General features: G+C 42.7%; 1 protein-coding gene across 2 annotated transcripts in view; it reads left to right on the top strand.

The window, feature by feature from the left end:
* The window catches only part of AGPAT4 (1-acylglycerol-3-phosphate O-acyltransferase 4), an 86230-nt gene extending 65241 nt beyond the window's left edge, over positions 1-20989 (top strand). For both annotated transcript variants that reach the window (XM_084827976.1, XM_084827977.1), the window contains 2 exons: positions 568-766; positions 20493-20989. In XM_084827976.1, the coding sequence (XP_084684102.1) occupies positions 568-766; positions 20493-20584 (291 nt within the window). In that variant the 3' untranslated portion in view covers positions 20585-20989. The remainder of the gene's footprint in view (positions 1-567; positions 767-20492) is intronic.
* The last annotated feature ends 478 nt before the right edge of the window (positions 20990-21467 follow it).

Genomic DNA, 21467 nt, shown 5'->3' with positions numbered 1-21467 from the left:
GATTTAACTACCGCAGTGTCTAATGTTAGCAATTGTGAGGAATCTGTTGTATACATTGTGGTTGCATACATACGTGTGTTCGTTCTTTGGCATACCTTTTATATACTAGACGATGTCCTCATTGTACTAGACCACTGAGGAAGACTGTATGTCGAAACGCATTTGGTCCATTTGGTATTGGTTATTTTTGGTATGGTTAGGTTTTTTCAGCACAACAATATTGTATTATCTTTTATTGTTTAGAGAGATGCTTTTAAACTACACAGATAAAAACACTTTATCATTAGATTAGATTGTATATATTTATTATCACCAGTAAGCCCAACCCAGCTATTTTGCTGTTACAAAACTTAGGTTACACGTGTGTTTCTCTCCCCTTGCGTTTATCCATTCTTGGGTTTCTGGGCCAAGTTAGGAGAGAGAGTGGTGAGGTGGAAAAAATGGTTACTAATGGAACACAAGGATTTTGCTATGCATAGCGAGAGACTGGTGGGGAGATGTGTGTCTGTGGGTGGGTGTACCTTCTGCTCCTTGATGTCTTGTGTTTCTCCTTTTTGCCCCAATCAGGACTCCTTCCAAGAGGAATACTACAGGACAGGAGCATACCCGAGCACTCCAATAGTGCCACCCCGGCGGCCATGGACGCTCTTGAATTGGCTTTTCTGGGCCTTATTGCTGCTGTTTCCTCTGTTCAAGCTGCTCATCAGCATGATCAGCAGTGGCTCGTCCCTGACGCTTGCTACTATTGCCTTTATTTTTGTGGCAGGTGAGTTGTGTACAAACTTAAAGGTGCATCTGGAAAAAAAAACCTTCATGAGGAAAGAGGCTCTCTTTCCATTATGCCTTTAGCTCATTCTCTTCAACGTGTATTCATCAATTAGATGCATGCATATGCATTTGGCTCAGTCATGGGATGATGGAGGTGGGGGAGACACCATGCATTAGTTGCCCCCACAGACCGCTCTGGAGGCAGTTGGGTGGAGTTTCACTGCTCTGTTATACTAATGATCACTGAAACGTAATCTTCTTTTTCTCCCTTGTGAATTAATGTTGCTTTTTAAGTCTGCAGAACCGGACTGGAAAGTGCCTGTTAAAAAATAAATTGAAGAACTAATGATTTTTCTTCCAGTCATGGAGCAAAAGTAGAAAGGAACACATTGAAGTGGGCAGGTTTTTAAATGCTCTGCTGTTTGTTTCTCTGATCTGAGAAAGAACTGGGCTAATCTTGTTTTTTTCTGTAAAGGTAGTGTGATCTGCCCTAAAAAGTATTAAAAACAGCAAACCTTTAGGTACATGACAGTGTAGGACCCCTTTGGCTACAGGACAGGGTATGCCTGATTTTGATGCTTTACAGTTGTAAAAAAACAAACAAACACCCTTCTAAAAAGCAGTTAGGAGGGGTAGGCGATATTACCCTGAGGATGTTCACACATGAGGCTTATTCAGAGCCCGTGTAGTGTAGTGGTTAGAGTGTTGGACTGGGATCTGGGAGATCTGGGTTCCAGTCCCCACTCAGCCATGAAGCCCACTGGGTGACTTTGGGCCAGTCACTGACTCTCAGCCTAACCTACCTCACAGGATTGTTGTGAGGATAAAATGGAGAGGCAGAGGATCATGTATGCCTCCTTGGGCTCCTTGGAGGAAAGGCAGGTTATAAATGTAACAAAAAGAATAATATTGTGAAGTTGACCTGCCTCATTGGGTTCAGTTTGCGGCCCTCCTGTGATTTTCCACAACTGCTTCTGTCTTTTTTCTTAGCAGAAAAGAAATTTGTTAAGGAGGAAATGGCACAGTAGCTGCACAACGCCTTTTTCTTATTAGCACTAGAAGCCTTCCATCTGCAACTATTTCCACATACCACAAAGTCTTGTGCATTACTCAAGTAAATGTTCTTTGACAGTGAGAGTTCTTTCTTTCTTTTAGGGCAGTGTGCATGGTTAATCACTCCCAAGCTTCCCGTTTTATCCTCTCAACTCACTCAGGTAGGGCAGGCTGAGAGATAGTGATTGGCCCGAGATCACCCATGGATAGGTTGACCAGATGCAAAAGAAGACAGGGCTTCTGCACCTTCAATGGTTGTGGAGATGGAATAGGGGACTCCCTCTTCTATACAATTATTAAAAGTGCAGTAGTCCTGACCTCTTTTGCATCTGGCCATCCTACACAGTGAGGTTCATGGCTGAGTGGGGATTTGAAGTTGGGTCTCCCCACTCCTAGTCTGACACTCTAATCACCACACACTTCATTAAGCATGTGCAAAAATGAAAAATTAAAAGCATAACTTTTTAGCTGTGGTGCCTCAGAATGAGGGTACTTCCAGACAGAGGGCTCCTAGGGATACAATCATGACATTGGGCAAGTTCACATGTTATGCTAAGCCACCCTGAGAATAAGCCACTATGGGTCGGTTGTTCACTCACTAACCCTCCAGATAATCATGCGCTCGGTGGCTTTCCATGGCTTCCCCGCCCCCCTGGGATGTATCCCAGGCACTTTTTGTGGCAGAACTTGTTTCCTTGGTTCTTACATCAGTACCCTTTCTGCAATTGGTCTTCTGAGGTTGCTGGCTACTGAGGGAACCCCCCTCCCCCCCGCCTGCATCAGATCGCTAGATGGAATTAATTTTCTGAGCCATTATGAATAGGATAACCCGTTTGCAGACTTTTTAATTCCATTTCTTTATATTTGAAATTCTTTATATTCTGTATTGAGCTTTTCTGCAGTAAGGTACAATTGCTTAAATTAAGGGCCATAGGACTACTCTGGCAAAGCCAACTTTCTTCTTTTGCTATGGCTAAAGCTGATGTGTCATGTGCAGAGAACCTCAGATCTTTAGTAATCCAAGGTTCTCCTTGATATAGTCTTTTTCTGTATTAGTCTCAGCATTTGTCTATTTCAAGGAATTCATGTTGTATATCCAGGTCCTCTGCTGGGGATGCATACATATGCTTCTACTGAGAGCCAGTGGAGTTGCATTCACTCTCCCAGCCAGTGAATGCATACCATCTGTTTGGTTGCTTAGAGTGTTGTGTGCTCTGGGCTGGGAGACCTTTGTATATGGGCGGCAGCTGAAATCTCTCAAGATGAAAGAAATGACATTGGATATATGTACATAGTGTAAGTGTTCTGATAACAGGCACTTCTGGAAAACTTTGCACCTTGTTTTTGATCTCAGATTTAGCCATTATGTATCTTTTCAGAAGTAATATCAGAGCAACTCATGTCTTCTCAATGTTAGAACTGGGACAAAGTGAAGACACAAAAGCAATCCATTTCAATTACAATAGAAAAACTCAGTGCAAGGGTGTGGCTGCAAGTATATTTTCTCTAACCACAAAGTAATGTTCTGTGGGTTTTTACAAATAATTTAAATCCCTAGTTGGCAACTAGCTTTGCCAATGGATCCCTTCATGCCTACATTGGGACTTGAGAACCAGAGCAGGAGGAGAAATGCTTGCTCCTCTCAAGTGGCTAATCTCCTCCTCCTCCTCCTCCTCACCAGCCATCACAGCTTCTTTCCTCCTCATTCCCTATCCGTAAGGACTGCTTGTTCTCTCTCTCTCTCTCTCTCTGCTTTCTTCCTACTATTTCTGGCCAGACCATTAAATTCATTGCACATGGGGTCTTTGCCAAGTGACAGAATATGCTGTTTTACTGCTTCATGGAAGTCTGGTGCAGGCTATGCAGGGGAACAATGGGCAACAGGTGGGCCTAGGTGTTGATAGGTTCTGCTTGATGGAAGGCTATGTTTCAGGCAATGATGAGGGGAAGGAGATAAGGCTATAAGAATGGAGAAGCACAGAGTACATGAGTGAGAGGAGGCAGGATTAGGTGAGGATCTCCATCTCCCTTTGTCCTATTTGAATGTGGAGCTTCAGAGAATGTCACCTTTTCCAAATGATTTAATGGAGGCATCATTCTTGTAATGACCTCTTTTGTTCCCCCTCTGTCCTGTCCCTCCCACCCAACCAAAGTCTGTCTTCATGCCTCCCAAAGCCTCCCATGCTCTCTTAGAACCCCATCATTTATACATTGAGAACTGTGGATCTGAAAGGCACAAACGTTTTGGCAGAGGTAGGGATGCTGGAGAAATTTGAGATGGACTAAATTGAGCTTGGATTTTGAAGAATCTGACCTGTGGAATCCACTGCAGACTGACCTCAGGTCATGCAAAGTCTGTGGACTTTTGGATTTTTTAATTTTTTTTTACTTTCCTGAAATTTACACATATTTATTCATAGGAAAATATGCAAGTTTCTGCTGAGACTGGTAAATATATGCAGGGAAAAGTTGAATGGAATGGGGGACAATATGCTAAATGTTACTTACAACGTTAAATTATGTAAATTGTTGCACACCCTCTTACGGAATTATTTGCGTATTTTTCCACAAGATGAAAAATGATTGAATCTGTCTGTGAACGGATGATGGAGCAAAAGGTGCCTGACAATCCATGAAACACAGATGGAGTGGATTTTAAACAGTCCGTACATCCCTAGGCAGAGGTGTACTTATTCTCACATCTCCAGTTCCTGCAGGACCTAATTACTGGACAGCTTCCCCACACTGGCATTTTACAGTTCTGTTGAACTGCAAGGGTTAGGAAGGACAAAAGAGTACTTCCTTGTACACAGCCCTTAAATCTTGGTTTCTTGCTTCCTTAATCTTCTGTGGGATGCCTTGTTGATTATAGTATTCTAATGCTTGGTTTAATAAGAAGACTACCTAGCCCCTTCTCTTTGAATGTTGCATAGGATTCTTGCTTTGGATACCACATTGTACTCTTTAAGAGCTGGTTGTGGCAGAACTGAATGCATAAGTACTTGTGGCAGCTGAATGGCAGATGGAAGATAATGAAAGAACGAGGATAGGAAACAGGACCTTCAGTGTCATCTTTTGGTTTCACCTTTCCCTATGACCTCTTGCCATGTCCATTGTTCTCCGACCCCATGCTTACATGCAAACATTTCCCCTTGTAAATTTATTTATACAGGGGAGGGGAGGGGAGGGGAGGGGGAGGCAAGTTCTGATTTCATTGATGCATGAGTACCTTTTATAAGTAGACACCTCCATTTTGCACTTTATGATTCCTGTGATTGCAAACACTCACGTATATGCAGGAAACAAGCTTGCTGCATGTTTGTCCTACGGTTGCAAAGTGCTTCCTACACCTCCTGATGATTATTCTGTTTTAATGGACCCCAGGTGGTGAGGTGTGAGACCTAACCACAGCCTGGAGATCCATCTAAAGCTGAAGTTCCAAAGCAGGGATGGGGGAATGTGTGGCCTTCCAGAGGGTGCTGGACTGCAGCTCGCATCACCCCTCACACTTGGCTATGCTTGCCAGGACTGAAGGCCAACAACATCCAGAGAGCTGCACATTCCCCACTCCTGTTCTAAAGAACATGGCAAATTTCATATCTGACTGTGTATGTGTGTGGGAAAGAAACGGAGTGAGATCAGTCAGACAAAAGGTTCACCGTGTAAGGTCATGTGCATAAGGGAGGCACTTTGGGGCGGACTTCACGATGGCAAAAATGGGAGTGAAAACTGTGCCTGTGTCTCTGGTCCTGGAGAGTCTCAGGGTGGCTGAGGTGATCCTGGAGCCTGCGTTGCCAGCAGGTGCATGCTGCCACCTAATAGATTTACCCAGTCTCTGTGGTTTTCTTCACTCACTCATGCAATTCTGTATAAGCTAACTTTGTACTGGCTAACTCAGGGTTAGGCAATGCAGTGCCTGTCAGCACCAGTGTACCCCCAGGCACCTTCCTTGGTGCCCACCAAGACACCCTATTCCTCCCAGTTTTTATTTTAGAAATATTTTTATATTTTTTCCCTGGCAGCTGGGATTGCTTCAAAGTGACATGGGACCCTCTTCATGATGCTATCTTAATTTCCCATAAATATCTCTGGGCAGCTTACCTGTCCTTTGTGACTAGCCATGCCCACCCACAGCAGCCATTTTATAGCTGTGCCCAGGACAGTTTCCCAAATTTCCAAATGTACCCACAGGCCCCAAAGCTTGCCTACCCTTGAGCAAACTGATATGGCTTAGCTAATAGCCTAGCATTTATCAAGACTACAGAAACCTGGTTTTGTTGATCCCATTTAACAGTAACAGCCAGATCACACAACTCTCTGATCTAGAGTAATAGCTTACAATAATAGAAATATGTTACTTTTTGCATTCAAATGGAAATTTGCAGAATGTGTGCTGGAATGTATTTTTCTTTGTTAATGGTAGAGGAGCCTCTTAAAATAGAGAAAGTTATCTCATAGTCAGCACAGAGTAGTTACAGTGTGCATAGTTAATAGGCTTCTTAATTCTACAACACACCATTCCAGAAAGTTTGCTCATAAGTAGGGATGTACGAAAATCACTTACCTTTGCTCCATCCCTCCCTCCGGAATCCTCGACCGGGGGGAGGCGATCTGGTCCTCCCCCCCCGTAATCCTCGATGGCCAGCTCTGCTGCGCGGCCAGGCCAAGGAGCAGCTGGCCAGGGCCATCCGCAGCCGGATTTCCGGTTGTCCACTACGCTATTTGCGTTCCCCTTTTTTTCCGCTGTTTTATCTTATGTAAATATTTGAGTAAGATAAATCGGCAAAAAATAGGGAACACAAATGGCAGCTGCTGTAGCCGCCACCATTTGCGTACGCTGCGGGGTGTGTTTTTTTTTTTTTTGAGGTTAGCCGTGATAGGCTATGTAAATTCTTACATAGCTTATCATGGTCCAAGGATGGCAATGGCAGCGGCAGCAGCCCTGCTGCGGCCGGCCAGGAGACCAGCCGCCGCCGCCACATCCGCCCCAGGTAAGTGCCATCCCGGGACGATTCCGCGGGCGGGCAGGGGGGCAGGAGGCCGTTCTGCCATGGATTCTGGGGGGCCGGATTCTAAAGAATCCAGCCTCACTGGAATCCGTGGCGGAATTCTCTGCCATCCCTACTCATAAGATTTGCTTCACTCTTGTCAAATCGGAGGTTTCAGGATTGGGAGTACCGTGCCTTTCCATTATAGATGTGTTCAGGTAAGACACCCAGGATAATTCAAAAGCATCCTGTGAGAGATCAGTGTGTGTTTTCTCTTGCCTGTAATTCTCAGTTCTCTTTTACATGCCACCTCTTCCCTCCCTGTCTCGGGGACCTGATCTGCTCTGCGGTACCTGGCATTCTCAGCATCTAACAGAAGAAAATAAGTTGGTATTCTCTTTAAAATAGCACTGAAGAGCCTCAGTTAGGTATGACTGAAAGGATCCCGAAGCTTGCTGCTGTTGGCCAGGGCTTACTGTCCTGTCAACTTTTATAGGCACTGCACTATTTTGCACTCATGCAGCTGTGTGTGAAGCTCCAAGCTAACATAGCTAATCTACTAAACCCAGAGTTTATCAGGATTGAAAAACTGTGGTTTTGCTGATCTCATCTAATAGTATCAGTCAGATTATGTAACTCACTGACCTGGATTAAGAGATTTCGGTAATGGACGAGTGCGATATAATTATTTTGGACGATGGGGAACAATAAGTATGTTCTTTCCCTGTATCTAGCCCTATAGTCTGGGCACTTGAAAGCTGCAATGTGAACATCTCCCTTATAGTTTACAAATAGCTCTAAGAAGGAAAAATGCACCAAGGTAACTCAAATTCTGTGCTAAATTCATACATTAAGCAAATTAAGTACATATATTTGCTTATATTGCATTTTCCTTTTGCTGTGGGTGTGCGCGCGGAGGGATAGGAATGCTGCACAGGGCACTAAAATGCTGCCTATAGGAAATTATCTCCCACATCCCCCATCTTAAGCTTGTAAAATCTCAGCAGGCATCATGCACACATTTTCAAGTCTCTTTTTCATAACATATAGAGATGTTCTGTTTTTAAGGGGGAAAATGCACCCAATTCCAAACATTTGGTCTTGAGTGGAATGCACACAGCCTTGGTTACAGATGCAGGATACAGTGAGTGTGCTTTCACCCTACAGAGGCTTCTGAAGATTGATCCTGGTATTTACCAGTTAAGGCATTTGACATCTCTGGGGTGGGGAAAGCTTTCTGTCCAAAACAGCGTATAGGAACTGCTGCAGAAACTTGTTGCCAGTCAAGATGATGGCATTGGGCCGATTCAAATTACTAATCTACATGTGGTTGGACTTTATTCACCCCCACATACCTGGATTGCATGGTGGGAATGGCAAACGAGGTCATCAAAATAATTGACTACAAATAGCTTTGCATGTTGCCTGAACATATCACCACATTAGGTAACCAAGCAGTGACTTGTCATGACACGTGTCCTTATGGTAAGCCAGTGTGGTGTAGTGGCTAGAGTGTTGGACTGGGAGTCGGGAGATCCGGGTTCTAGTCCCCACTCGGCCATGGAAGCTCACTGGGTGACTTTGGGCCAGTGACAGACTCTCAGCCCAACCTACCTCACAGGGTTGTTGTTGTGAGGATAAAATGGAGGATTATGTACACCACATTGGGTTCCTCAAGGAGGAAAAAAGGTGGGATATAAATGCAATAAATAAATAAATTGGAGGACTCTTTCATTTAACACAGGTGCAGTATTATCCAGACTGAAAGAAAAAAGCATCCAGCTAGACTCAGGCTGGCCAGGTGAATCTGTCCCTAGTATAAGGTGGTTTCTTTATATGGAAATAACAAACCAAGAGGGCTGTTTTGGGGGCATGGCTGGTACAGTGATAAAGAAGCTGTTACATCTAAAGATATGCATGTCTCTCTTCCCCCCCCCCCCCCGGAAAAGACAGGAGTGACTTGTCTAACATCTTGATGCAAGGTTGCATCAGCAGTGATTGTTTACAGAGCTATCAACAGTATTTTGGTAGTCCTACATGCTCAGTGCCAGAAAGGACTGTGCTGGGTTTTCAAGGCGGGGATCGAGATGATGCTTTTGAATATTTAATGCTAAGAGCATCAGAGATGTTGTGGAGTGTTTCCAGCCCATACATTTTACAGGCAAGAGAATGAGCTGATCTTGAAAATAAGCATGAGAAATAATGGATCAAACTGCATGATCACAATTATGCTACGGCACAGTGTGATGGTGGAGGCCACGTCCACTGATTTTGTAATGGAATGGATGTTAAGGATATTCATCTGTCGTAATCATACTTCTGTGTGGATTGTAAGATGAAGATCCTAACAGAGAACACTCTACATTTTTAAAGCTTGTGGGCAGTATCCAATAGGGCTCTTCCGTGAGTGGCCAGCCCTGCTGGTTCCGATCTGCACGTGTTTCTGTTCGTTTGGGGGCTTGCCTCCAGAAGCGCTTGCAGAGCCCTGTTCGAAACTGCTCTGTATCTCTGCAGTGGATTATAGCTAAACTACATAAGCAATTGTCAATCTGGGCAATTACAGAAAGAAGAAACATTGTTCAGTTACTCATGTTGCATGTATTGCTGCATGTTTAGTGCATGCAGTTTATCTTTAACTGTCTTGAAAGAGTTGCATCTTAAACATTCAAGCAACTATGGATTTTAGTCACTGGGTTAAAACTACTCAGAAAACCACATAGCTATATGTGACATGGTAGGCATATAAGTTATATAACCTGAAATTGCAGAGTCTCAGACATGTTGAAAAATAAATATGGAAGCTTGACATATATATATTTGAAGTGGGAGTACCTTGTAGTGGGAGTTATGCCATGAAAATTCCAGGGCTGAGCAGATAAGAAACAAAAATACGTTTTAAATACCAATTGTTAATACTAACAGAGGAGAGATCACCTAGGCTGGGTTTGAAAGTAGTTAGTTACTTGTTGGTTCTGGAAATTTTCCAAGATGTGGGTCTCATGGAAGGTGGCTCCCCAATCTAGTCTTAAAGCAAGTCCTCAACCTATTCCCCATAGTTCAGCATGGCCAAGTCCATTGATTACAACACTCTGCTAGGTTGTGCCCCTTAAATGAAAGGAACCCCCCTTGGAAGAGACTGACATTTCTGTTTGTGCTGCATTTTATTCTGAATTGATATATTTTGAGTGAAAAAGATTTTATGTTTCTAAACTTACTTTTTCTATGTTCTTTTGTCCATGGTTCCTGGAATTAAGAATTCTGTGACATTTGTATTGCTTTTATTATCTTAGTATATAGGTAATACTGGGAAAACTATAATAATTATCAGTGTTAATCAATCCACTTTCCCCTGTCTCCAAGGTGAACCTTTCCTGCCCAAATTGACAAAAAGCCCACAGAGCGAGACAGAACCAAATAGGAAATAATCCATGGTGGGTGGGAATACAACACAAGTGTGATAAATCACTGATAATACTCCACAGATGATCAGTAGAAATGTTAAATGCCATCACTGCCTCAAACAAAATGTGCCAAGTAGAATTTCAAGAGAATTTCAGGTGAACTTTTAAGACATTGAGGTTCGCTTGATGATAGATGATAGGCAGCAATATGAAACAAACCCTCACAGCCTAGTTTCCTCATATGAAGCTTAATTTGGAAATTGTGGCATCATTCAAATTTCCTGCTCCAGGCCAGCTTCTGAAACAGTTAAGACTACCATTCAGTTGAAATAAATTCTTAGTAGCAGGATGGAAAAGGCTGTTGTAGCAATGCCCTAAACAGAAATGCTAAATATGTGATGGAGACAAGTTTCTGTTGCAATAAAAGTGTGCTCCATTGCATTAATTGGGCTCTCTTTATTTTCAGTATAAGGAGCCCAACCTAGACATCTTAAGTTCAGAGATAAGATTGCCAAATGGAAATTGTCTGAGATATGGATTTAGACTTCTTAACATCAACATCAGGAAAGCTAGATCTAATACATCCATTACTTTTTTCGAGTCATTTGCATAAACGGTTGTTCAGAATTTGAACTCTATATTTTCCGAGTCTTGAAAGAGGTGGCCTTGTTTTTGGAAGTTGTGAGTTGAGCAAAGCTAACTGTGGGAACTTTCCATCACTTTGGTCCTTCATTTGAGCGTTATTTTGTTGTAACTGTAGGATATTCAAGGCTATGGTATTCACCAAGGCTGCCACTTGGTAACCATGCCAGTTTTGTGTTGTGTTTGGTGCATTCAGAGTGAAAGGCTGGATCATGAGGTGTTGAGTTAAAAAAAAAAAAGAGAGAAAGTCATGCATAGACCTTTCATTAGTTCTACTTCTGTTTTGTGCTAGTCTGATATCCATATTCTATCTGGGTATCTTATATAAGAATACGGTAATGTAAGGCTTATTACGTGAGCTCTACCAGACCGATTTTGCTCATTTTTGTTTTAAACTGAAGCTTGAGTAGTGTAGATGTGCAAAAAAATTTAAAAGTTTGAAAAGGTTCAAAGCTTGAGCTTTGGGCCACTTGGGAGAAGGATGAGCAGAAGCGGAGGTTAATGCATATGCCCCACACTATGCATGTAATGTAACGTGACACAGTGTTTGTATGCACATGTAATAATGCTTACCCCCTGTGGGCTCTTAGAATGCTGGGCCAATGAAAGGACAGGCACAGAATGTTGGGAAAGGGGCTGAAGAAAAGTCAGTTGGTGCTAGAGTAGGAGGAAGAGAAGCTGAGGACAAAGAGCTGAAAGGACACCAGAGAGAGAAAGTGCAAAGTTCTTCAAGTCACAAGGGAAACAGGGAAACATATTTTAATCCAATCATTCCCAGACTACTATCCCCCATGGCGACATGGGGTTTGCACTAGTGTAATAGAATGGTGGCAGCTACCCTGAGTAAGGTACTACTTTGAAAGTTGGCTGGCTAGTCCTGTCCTTGTGAGAAGCCATCCCAAAGTGCTTCTATGAATGACGAACACGTTGGTCACCCACAGTTTTCTCTGCTGCCATGACAGGAAGATTATTTATAGATAGGACATCTGAACTCCATGAGGCGGTATGGTAAGGCTTGGAAAGCAGGGGAGGGGAGGCAGGTTACATGAGCAGGGGTGGGCTATTTTATGTTACACATTACTGCAATTTGTTCTTGTCAGAATCTCCTCCTGCTAATAGTAAACATGGAGTGTTTCAGAGGAAGCTGCAAGGAGCCATCTACTGGGCAGCAGAGAAATAACCTCTCCATAGGAAAATAGCTTCAGTTGGCAAGTTAAGCCATTGATGTTTCTGAATGGAAAGAGCTAACCGTTGCTATCGGAAAAATGAAGCACATTTATTTTCTGTCCAGTTTATATCCAGAAGATTTTAATTTTCCACATAACTGCCTCTTTGAGCCCTACTAAGCTGCTGTTCTGTGGGAAATAATTCCTCTGGTTGATACCTGAAAGGTTTTTGTGAGTTTCAGCTGAGCCATCTGGGAAAGGAAATGAATCACAATATTTGCTACTGTTTATATTTCAAAAATAGACACAGGGCAAACTATCATAACTCTCTGGGTAAATGTGTAATATAACATCGTCAATATCGTTTCCTATGATCAGTGATCTTACTTGCCTGTTAATTTAATTCCGCCTAATCACCATTGAAACGATTACTAATTAAGTCATGTGTGCTTGTAGTTTATGGCAATACTTCCTCCTGCAGTGGAGCTTTTCTCTCTAACTATACTCTGCCGATAAGTACCAAGATCTTTCCAGTTCAGTGGCCATGATGGGAAGTGAGGTGTAATCTCAGATTATTTTACATTAGGCATTATAAAACAGCACCAATACCTTTAGATTTGTGCTAAGCCCCTTAATTTGCTGGTGTGCTCTTCTGAGGAACCAGTGGGGAATGGTGGAACATCCTCCTCCTTTCTGCTTAATTATTGGTAAGGGGACAGCCCCATGTATCTAAAGTTCATTTGGTCCCAATTCAACTATAGTTAGTCATGACTAAATCCCATTGAAATGAATGGAGCAAGTTAGTTACAATGAAATTAAGCTTCACGGGAAGCAATGGGATGTATGATTAACCTCCATTGGAGTGGGCCTTTACTGCCTGATCCACCTTTGTCTGATGACAGATGGACATGTGAGAAAGACAGAAGAGGAAGCATGACAAAAAAGGGTTTGTGTTTCTTTCCTCCTTCTCCCCCTCCCTTGCATGCTTAGCTATGTCACACTTTGTTATGGTTCCTATTAGGGAGTGGGAATTTGGGTTAGTAGCTTGTTGGGTAGGCTATACCTTGATTCCTACTAGGTAGCGCAACTCCTTTCAACAACTTTGGCAGCAGAGTTGCCTTTTATATAAGAGCATGAGCATGCATCTCTGATTGAATTGTGCATGTGTTTTTCTGTGTGTGGATGTGTCTGTGCTTTTCTTTCTCTTTCTCTCCCTTCTTTCTAGGAGTCTGCTAGGTGATTATTGGTTAAGGACCTTGAAGAAGGCTTGAAGCTAGTAAGTGAAATTGTTTGAGCTCATCCAGCAGCCAGGACTTTCCAAGAGAAATTAGAACAATGGCAGTGGATATTGTGAAGTTTGAACTAGTGGCTTGCTTCATCTTTGCCAAGCTGCTGCTGGAATTCCAATTATTATTTTTTTTAAATAAACATTTTACATAAATGGTCAGGATAGTAAAAATTTCCCTGACTTGCTTTTTTTCATCTTTAGCTTGGAAGAATATTTTAAAGTTTATTAACTGGTGTATTAGGGATATCTGCAAGTTTGCAAATTATAGTAACATTCCTGCATGCCACAACTATCCCATATATAGCAGAAAGGCTGGATAGAGCCACATCCCAGTGTAGAAGCCAAGCTAATGCAACAATACTCTCCATTAATGTCATTGTAGTTGATATGGGAATCCACTGAGAAGAACAAAATGTGGGCAACACCAGTGACTACAAGATTGCATCTTTGGTCACTATTTGCAAAATAGCCACCAGTCAGGATACAGATGAGCACATGTTGATGTCATCATGTTTTGTGGGAATTTGGAATGCAAGTTGGGCAGGACAGCCCAGATAAGAGGCTTCTGGTTTGTTGTTGTTAAACTAGACTAGGATTGCGGAACCTTTTTCCTGTCGAGGTCCACATTACCTTGGTTGAAACTTGTTGGGGGTCTACATTCCTGCATTGGGTGTGGCCAGAGCCCAAAGTGGGCTGAATTACAGATGTGACTCTTACCTTTGTTCAGTATGCCTTTTCATCCAGATGTTCTCCTCCCTCCATCAGCTTTGCAAGTGGGGGACAGAGTAAATAACATCAATACCTGCCGGAAGTAAGGGGCATGGCCTGAGGAGAGTCTGGAGGCCTGGAGGTCCACATTGACTCATCTGCCAGAGTTTCCCCACCCCTGTCCTAGACAAACCATTTTAAGAAATACTTGATATGCCACATTCTTGTTATGGCTCCCACTGAAGTCAGTGGAGATTTTTTTATACAGATGTGTGGGTATATCCTGTGGTGATTATATCCCATAGTTCAGTGGCAGAGCCCCTGCGTTGCATGCAGAAGGTTCCAGATTCAATCCCTGCTGGCATCTCCAGTCAAAAGGATCAAGTCATGTGAAAGACCTTTGTTTGCCTGAGACATTAGAGAGCTAGTTCCAGACAGAATAGCCAAAACTGGGTGATACAAGTAAATAGTATTACCTGTTATAAGGCTGCTTCCTGTGTATGTGCGTGTGAGCATGTGTGTGTGTGTGTATAAAATCAGTCATAAAGGTCATAGTAAATGATTTGTTGCATTCCCTGACTCTGCAGCGTCATGATTAGCCAATCAGGATTTAGAGTGTTCAGGCTGAAGAGATTTTACTATATTTTATTCCAGTTTCCTCATTTATTTGATTTGTACCCCACCTTTCTACCAAGAAAATGGCACTCAAATGGCACTTGTACCAAGAGATTCCTGTTCCTTGGCACCTGCCTCATGGGATTTTTCTTGTTACCTTCCCTGCAAGTAGAAATGCAATAGGAGCATTCTATCTTGGGGAAATTCTTTGCTTTTAGTCATTGCAGTATGGATCTAACATGGGCCTTTCTTAAAATAAAAAAGGCCTTGGTTACACAGAAAGGCCTAGAATGAGAGCTCTATAACTAGCATTGATTTGCAGCCTCTGAAGTATGCCTCACTTGCCTATACCTTTTTGGATCCATGTTGGATTTTACTGTTTGCTTATGAACTGCCCCTTTAAAAATTGTGGTGTAGATATTAGGTGCATGATCCCATTTTAAGTTGTGCACTTTTAAGTTCCCTTGATTTTTTAAGAGGGGAGAGAGACATGCTCAAATCTGACCCACTGAAACCAAGGGGCCTAGATTTGGGCTAGATTCTGCCCTGGGTTTCTGATGCTTCAGCCTTAGTGGTATGGATGCAAGGGCTGGCACAAATCACTGCAGACATCCCTGGCTAGTTTCCTTGTATGTCACAGACTGACTTTCCAAAAATGGCCCACTGATTCAGCCTCAAGCAGCAATTGCAGGTGTCCATTTGGAGTATGGATCCAGCGATCTCCTCTCCTCAAGTATGGAGAAGCTTTCTTTCACATACGGCTCTAGCACACAATCAACTACAGCCAGTCTCTGCTCTGTGCGGAAGCCTGTTTGGCACAGCTCACTATACGCCTAGTTCAGCCTTCCCCAACCTGGTGCCCTCCAGATGTTGTGGACATCAACTCCCATCAGCCTCAACCAGCACAGCCAGTGGTCAGGAATTCTGGGAGTTGCTGTGCAAAACCTCTGGAGGGCACTAGGTTGGGGAAGGCTTGCTTAGTTTGTGCAAGAGCTTGCGTGTCACTTGTGGAACTGCATCAGTGAAATGTTCTCTTATGCTTCTGACCAATAAGCTGGAATTAGATCATCCAAAGCTATTTTGGTCCTTTGAGAACCACATGGGATAGATTTTTTTCTCTTATTTTTAATTAAATGGCACTAGTCAGACCACTTTCCATCTCCTTGGCTGGAGCTGCTGCCTTGTTTCTGGTGGCTGGTTCTTCTGCTCTGGAGATCTTGTAATGCTATCTGTGCCATGCTGTGACGCCTGTAAGACCATCCTGGCTGAGCAAGCATGCTGTCTTTCTGACCTTAGTTAATGGGTCTTCTACAGTTTGTAACCTATGCTGACTTTGTAACAAATCATTTCTTTAATTGATTGTAGCATTACAGGCATGTTCCATGCATAATGTCATTTTAGTATTTTTGCTGGGGAACATTAAACATTGTACTGTCATTCTTGCTAGAGTAGACAAGTGTGTTCATCATGGATGTTATAGGCTCCATAATATGCATTCATTCAAAGAGAGAACTTAACAACTTAAATGAAATAAAATAAAACTGGCTAGTAAAATCTTTGCAGGTATAGGATGGGAAATTGGTTTCCTTTTCCCCTTTATTGGGATTTTACCATTACTCTAGAATGCTGTAAGATCATACCTCTGTTAGTCTTCCATTTATCTATCTCTCCAAGAACTATAAACAGTCATGCTTTAAATCAGGAGTCAACTTTTTAAAGGCCACTTCTACACCCACTTACCAGGGCAAGTGCCTCATTGAATTCAGTGGGGCTTACTTCTTCATAGACATGTATAGGATTACACTGTTAATTACCTTTTTATTTTAAAAAATGTGTTCATAAACCATAGTGCAGACTGGGATTTGGTTTTTAAAACTTTGTTCTGCATACTCTTGTTCCTGGAAGTTACTATAAGGTAGTGTTGTGAACCACTTAACACTGAAAAAAATACCTTGACACTGCGATAAGGAGAGAGGCTTTGGGGAATAACTTCTCTGGTTCCATGCCCAGCAGTAGAGGGTGTATATATATGTGTGTGTGTGTGTGTGTGTGTGTGTGTGTGTGTATATATATATATATATATATATATATATATATATATATAAACAGTTGTGAATTAATGATAGGTAGAACAGACAAGGCTGACAATGATTTGGTGCATTCAAGTGCACCAAAGAAAGTATTTGACAGCCAGCAGGCTGTAGTTTTGCTCTTCTACTTTGTAGCCCTATATCCTTAGCTGCACTTTTGTACAACTTCAGGCAAATATTTTGTGTACCATAACTTCCCAAAGGGCCATTGATGCTCATTCTTCTTTGCATAATGTTCTAAGGTTGTTGTTGTTTATTTGGTCAGTCGCTTCCGACTCTTCATGACTTCATGGACCAGCCCACGCCAGAGCTTCCTGTTGGCCGTCACCACCCCCAGCTCCCCCAAGGTCGAGTCTGTCACCTCCAGAATATCATCCATCCATCTTGCCCTTGGTCAGCCCCTCTTCCTTTTGCCTTCCACTTTCCCTAGCATCAGCATCTTCTCCAGGGTATCCTGTCTTCTCATGATGTGGCCAAAGTACTTCAGTTTTGCCTTTAATATCCTTCCCTCAAGTGAGCAGTCTGGCTTTATTTCCTGGAGTATGGACTGGTTTGATCTTCTTGCAGTCCAAGGCACTCTCAGAATTTTCCTCCAGCACCACAGTTCAAAAGCATCTATCTTCCTTCGCTCAGCCTTCCTTATGGTCCAGTTCTCGCAGCCATAGGTTACTACGGGGAAGACCATTGCTTGAACTATGCGGACCTTTGTTGTCAGTGTGATGTCTCTGCTCTTCACTATTTTATCAAGATTTGTCATTGCTCTCCTCCCAAGAAGTAAACGTCTTCTGATTTCCTGGCTGCAGTCAGCATCTGCAGTAATCTTTGCGCCTAGAAAGACAAAGTCTGTCACTGCCTCCACATCTTCTCCCTCTATTTCCCAGTTATCAATCAAGCTGGTTGCCATAATCTTGTTTTTTTTGAGGTTTAACTGTAACCCAGCTTTTGCACTTTCTTCTTTCACCTTCGTCATGAGATTCCTCAGCTCCTCCTTGCTTTCAGCCATCAAAGTGGTATCATCTGCATATCTGAGATTGTTACTGTTTCTTCCAGCGATTTTAACTCCAGCCTTGGCTTCATCAAGCCCAGCTCGTCGCATGATGTGTTCTGCGTACAGGTTGAATAGGTAGGGTGAGAGTATACAACCCTGCTGTACTCCTTTCCCAATCTTAAACCAGTCCGTTGTTCTGTGGTCTGTTCTTACCGTTGCTACTTGGTCGTTATACAGATTCCTCAGGAGGCAGACAAGATGACTTGGTATCCCCATACCACCAAGAACTTGCCACAATTTATTATGATCCACACAGTCAAAGGCTTTAGAATAGTCAATAAAACAGAAATAGATGTTTTTCTGAAACTCCCTGGCTTTCTCCATTATCCAGCGGATATTGGCAATTTGGTCTCTAGAATCATAGAATCATAGAATAGTAGGGTTGGAAGGGGCCTACAAGGCCATCGAGTCCAACCCCCTGCTCAGTGCAGGAATCCAAGTCAGAGCATCAAACTAGTTCCTCTGCCTTTTCGAAATCCAGCTTGTACATCTGGCAATTCTCGTTCCATGAATTGCTGGAGTATACCTTGCAAGATCTGGAGCATTACCTTACTGGCATGGGAAATAAGTGCCACTGTTCGATAGTTTGAACATTCTTTGGTGCTTCCCTTTTTTGGTATGGGGATATAAGTTGATTTTTTCCAATCTGTTGGCCATTCTTGTGTTTTCCAAATTTGCTGGCATATGGCATGCATCACCTTGACAGCATCATCTTGCAAGATTTTAAACAGTTCAGCTGGGACACCATCATCTCCTGCTGCCTTGTTATTAGCAATGCTTCTTAAGGCCCATTCAACCTCACTCTTTAAGATGTCTGGCTCTAGCTCCCTGACCACACTGTCAAATCTATCCCCGATATTATTATCCTTCCTATACAGATCTTCCGTATATTCTTGCCACCTTTTCTTGATTTCTTCTGCTTCTGTTAGGTCCTTGCCATCTTTGTTTTTGATCATATCCCGTTTTGCCTGGAATTTACCTCCGATGTTTCTAATTTTCTGGAAGAGGTCTCTTGTCCTTCCTGTTATCTTCTTCCACTTCCGCACATTGCTTGTTTAAAAATAATTCCTCATCTCTTCTGGCTAACCTCTGGAATTTTGCATTTAATTGGGCATATCTCCCCCTATCACTGTTGCCTTTTGCTTTCCTTCTTTCTTGGGCTGCTTCCAGTGTCTCAGCAGACAGCCATCTTGCCTTCTTGGTTTTCTTTTTCTTTGGGACGTTTTTTGTTGCCGCCTCCTGAACAATGTTGCGAACTTCTGTCCATAGTTCTTCCGGGACCCTATCTACTAAATCTAGTCCCTTAAATCTATTCTTCACCTCCACTGCATATTCATGAGGAATATTCGTGAGCTCATATCGAACTGATCTGTGGGTCTTCCCTATTCTCTTTAGTCTAATTCTAAATTGTGCAATAAGAAGTTTGTGATCTGAACTACAATCAGCTCCAGGTCTTGTTTTTACCGACTGCATAGATCTCCGCCACCTTTGGCTACAAAGGATGTAGTCAATCTGATTTCGGTGTCGACCATCTGGTGAAGTCCATGTATAAAGTCGTCTCTTAGGTTGTTGGAAGAGAGTGTTTGTTATGCACAGTGAGTTGTCTTGGCAAAATTCTATCAGCCTATGTCCTGCTTCATTTTGTTCTCCCAGACCATGCTTGCCTGTAATTCCAGGTGTCGTTTGACTACCCACCTTAGCATTCCAGTCTCCTGTAATGAAAATAACATCTTTGTTTTGGCGTACTATCCAGTAGGTGCTGCAGATCCTCATAGAACTGATCTACTTCTTCTTCAGCATCCGTGGTTGGGGCGTATATTTGGATCACTGTGATGTTAAATGGCTTACCCTGAATTCAAATTGAGATCATTCTGTCATTTTTTGGATTGTATCCAAGCACTGCTTTAGCCACTTTATTATTAATTATGAAGGCTACTCCATTTCTTCTGTGGTCCTCTTGTCCACAGTCGTAGATCTGGTGGTCATTTGATGTGAAGTGGCCCATTCCAGTCCATTTCAGTTCACTGACACCCAAAATGTCTATATTTAATCTTGACATCTCCCCAAAAACCACATCCAATTTGCCCTGGCTCATAGATCTTACATTCCAGGTTCCTATGGTGTGTTGCTCTTTAGAACATCGGATTCGTCGTTCACCACCAGCACCATCGGCTGCTAGCCGTCGTTTCGGCTTTGAGCTAGCTGCGTCATCACATCTGGGGCTAGTTGAACTTATCCTCTGTTCCTCCGCAGTAGCATTTTGACCATCTTCCGACCTGGGAGTCTCATCTTCCAATGGTATACCGACATATCTCTGGTTGTACTGATCCACTTAGTTTTCATGGCAAGAATACTGCGGTGGGTTGCCGTTTCCTTCCCCAGGGACCGTATTTAGTCTGACCTCTCTGCCATGACCTTCCCGTCTTGGGTGTCCCTGCACGGTTTAGCTCATGACGTCATTGAGGTGCTCAAGCTCCAGCACCACGACAAGGTAACAATCTCCTTTGCTGAAGATTGTCTTCAAATCTTTTCAAATCAAATTGATTTCAAATCAAATTGCTGAAGATTTGTTTAGATTGTTCTAAGGTAGCCAGTGCTTAATAAGGCAACACGGTGTTTTTAATATACGTTTCTTGCTATTTTAAGGCAGATTTGCTATTGGTTATACTTTGTCTTTCTTTTTTATGGTGCTTAACAAAAAAAATTCTCCTTTTCCTTATTTCAGCTTCAGTTGGTGTTCGATGGATGATAGGAGTTACAGAAATTAACAGAGGCTCGGCTTATGGCAACCACGGTCACAAGGGGAAACGAAAGTGAAATCTCCAGAGACAGCGTCATACCCAAAGGGAACACATGCGCCCCTGCTGCGAACTGTTGTGCATATCATTCTCCTTCAAATATGAGGATGAGGAAGCCTAACGGGGAGATGGCCATAGACGAGCTGGAATCATTGTCTTCTCTCCACCCTTCCCCCCTTTCTGCTGGGGACATTAGTCACCATTCTGCACATAATTCTATCATTATTTTCCTATCCGATTTTTTAAAATTCTGTTTTTCACAGGAAGTGTCTTTTTTAAAAATAAGGAAAAGAAAATATGCAAACAGACAGAGTAGCGAGGAAGCATTTGAAGGAATTAACGTTTAATTTCTTCTCCCTTGTTCCCCTCCCAATCTTTTATGGATTAACAGTATCAAATAAAATGTACTTTCGTACAAGATGACTAAATGGATATTTTATATCGAAGAGTATAAGAGCCCTGCTGGATCCGACCAAAGGCATATCAAGTCCAGCATGTTGTTTTCACAATGGCCAAGCAGAAAGCTAACCGGAGGGCTATGGAAAGCCCACAAGCAGAACATGGGGGCAATAGCCCCCCTCCTGCTGTTGTTCCACTCAATAATATAGAAGTAATATAGAGCCATCATTATTAGTAGCCATTGATGGCCTTTTCCTCCATGAATTTGTCTAATCCCCTTCAAACTGGCAGCTATCACTACGTCTTGCGGAAGTGAATTCTATAGCTTAATTATGCTCAGTGTGAAGACATACTTCCTTTTATCCTGAATCTCCCACCATTAGACTTGATTGGATGACCCCGGGTTCTAGTATTATGAAAGATGGAGAAAAACGACTCCCCTATCCACTTTCTCTACACCATGTATAATTTTATAGGCATCTATTATGTCCCCCTGCTCCCCT

Source organism: Heloderma suspectum, chromosome 1 (assembly GCF_057233095.1).
Source record: "Heloderma suspectum isolate Gila_16-S chromosome 1, 16-S_ref, whole genome shotgun sequence".
Taxonomy (NCBI): domain Eukaryota; kingdom Metazoa; phylum Chordata; class Lepidosauria; order Squamata; family Helodermatidae; genus Heloderma; species Heloderma suspectum.
The sequence above is the reverse complement of the archived record's forward strand: the minus strand, read 5'-3'. Positions and strand labels throughout refer to the sequence as shown.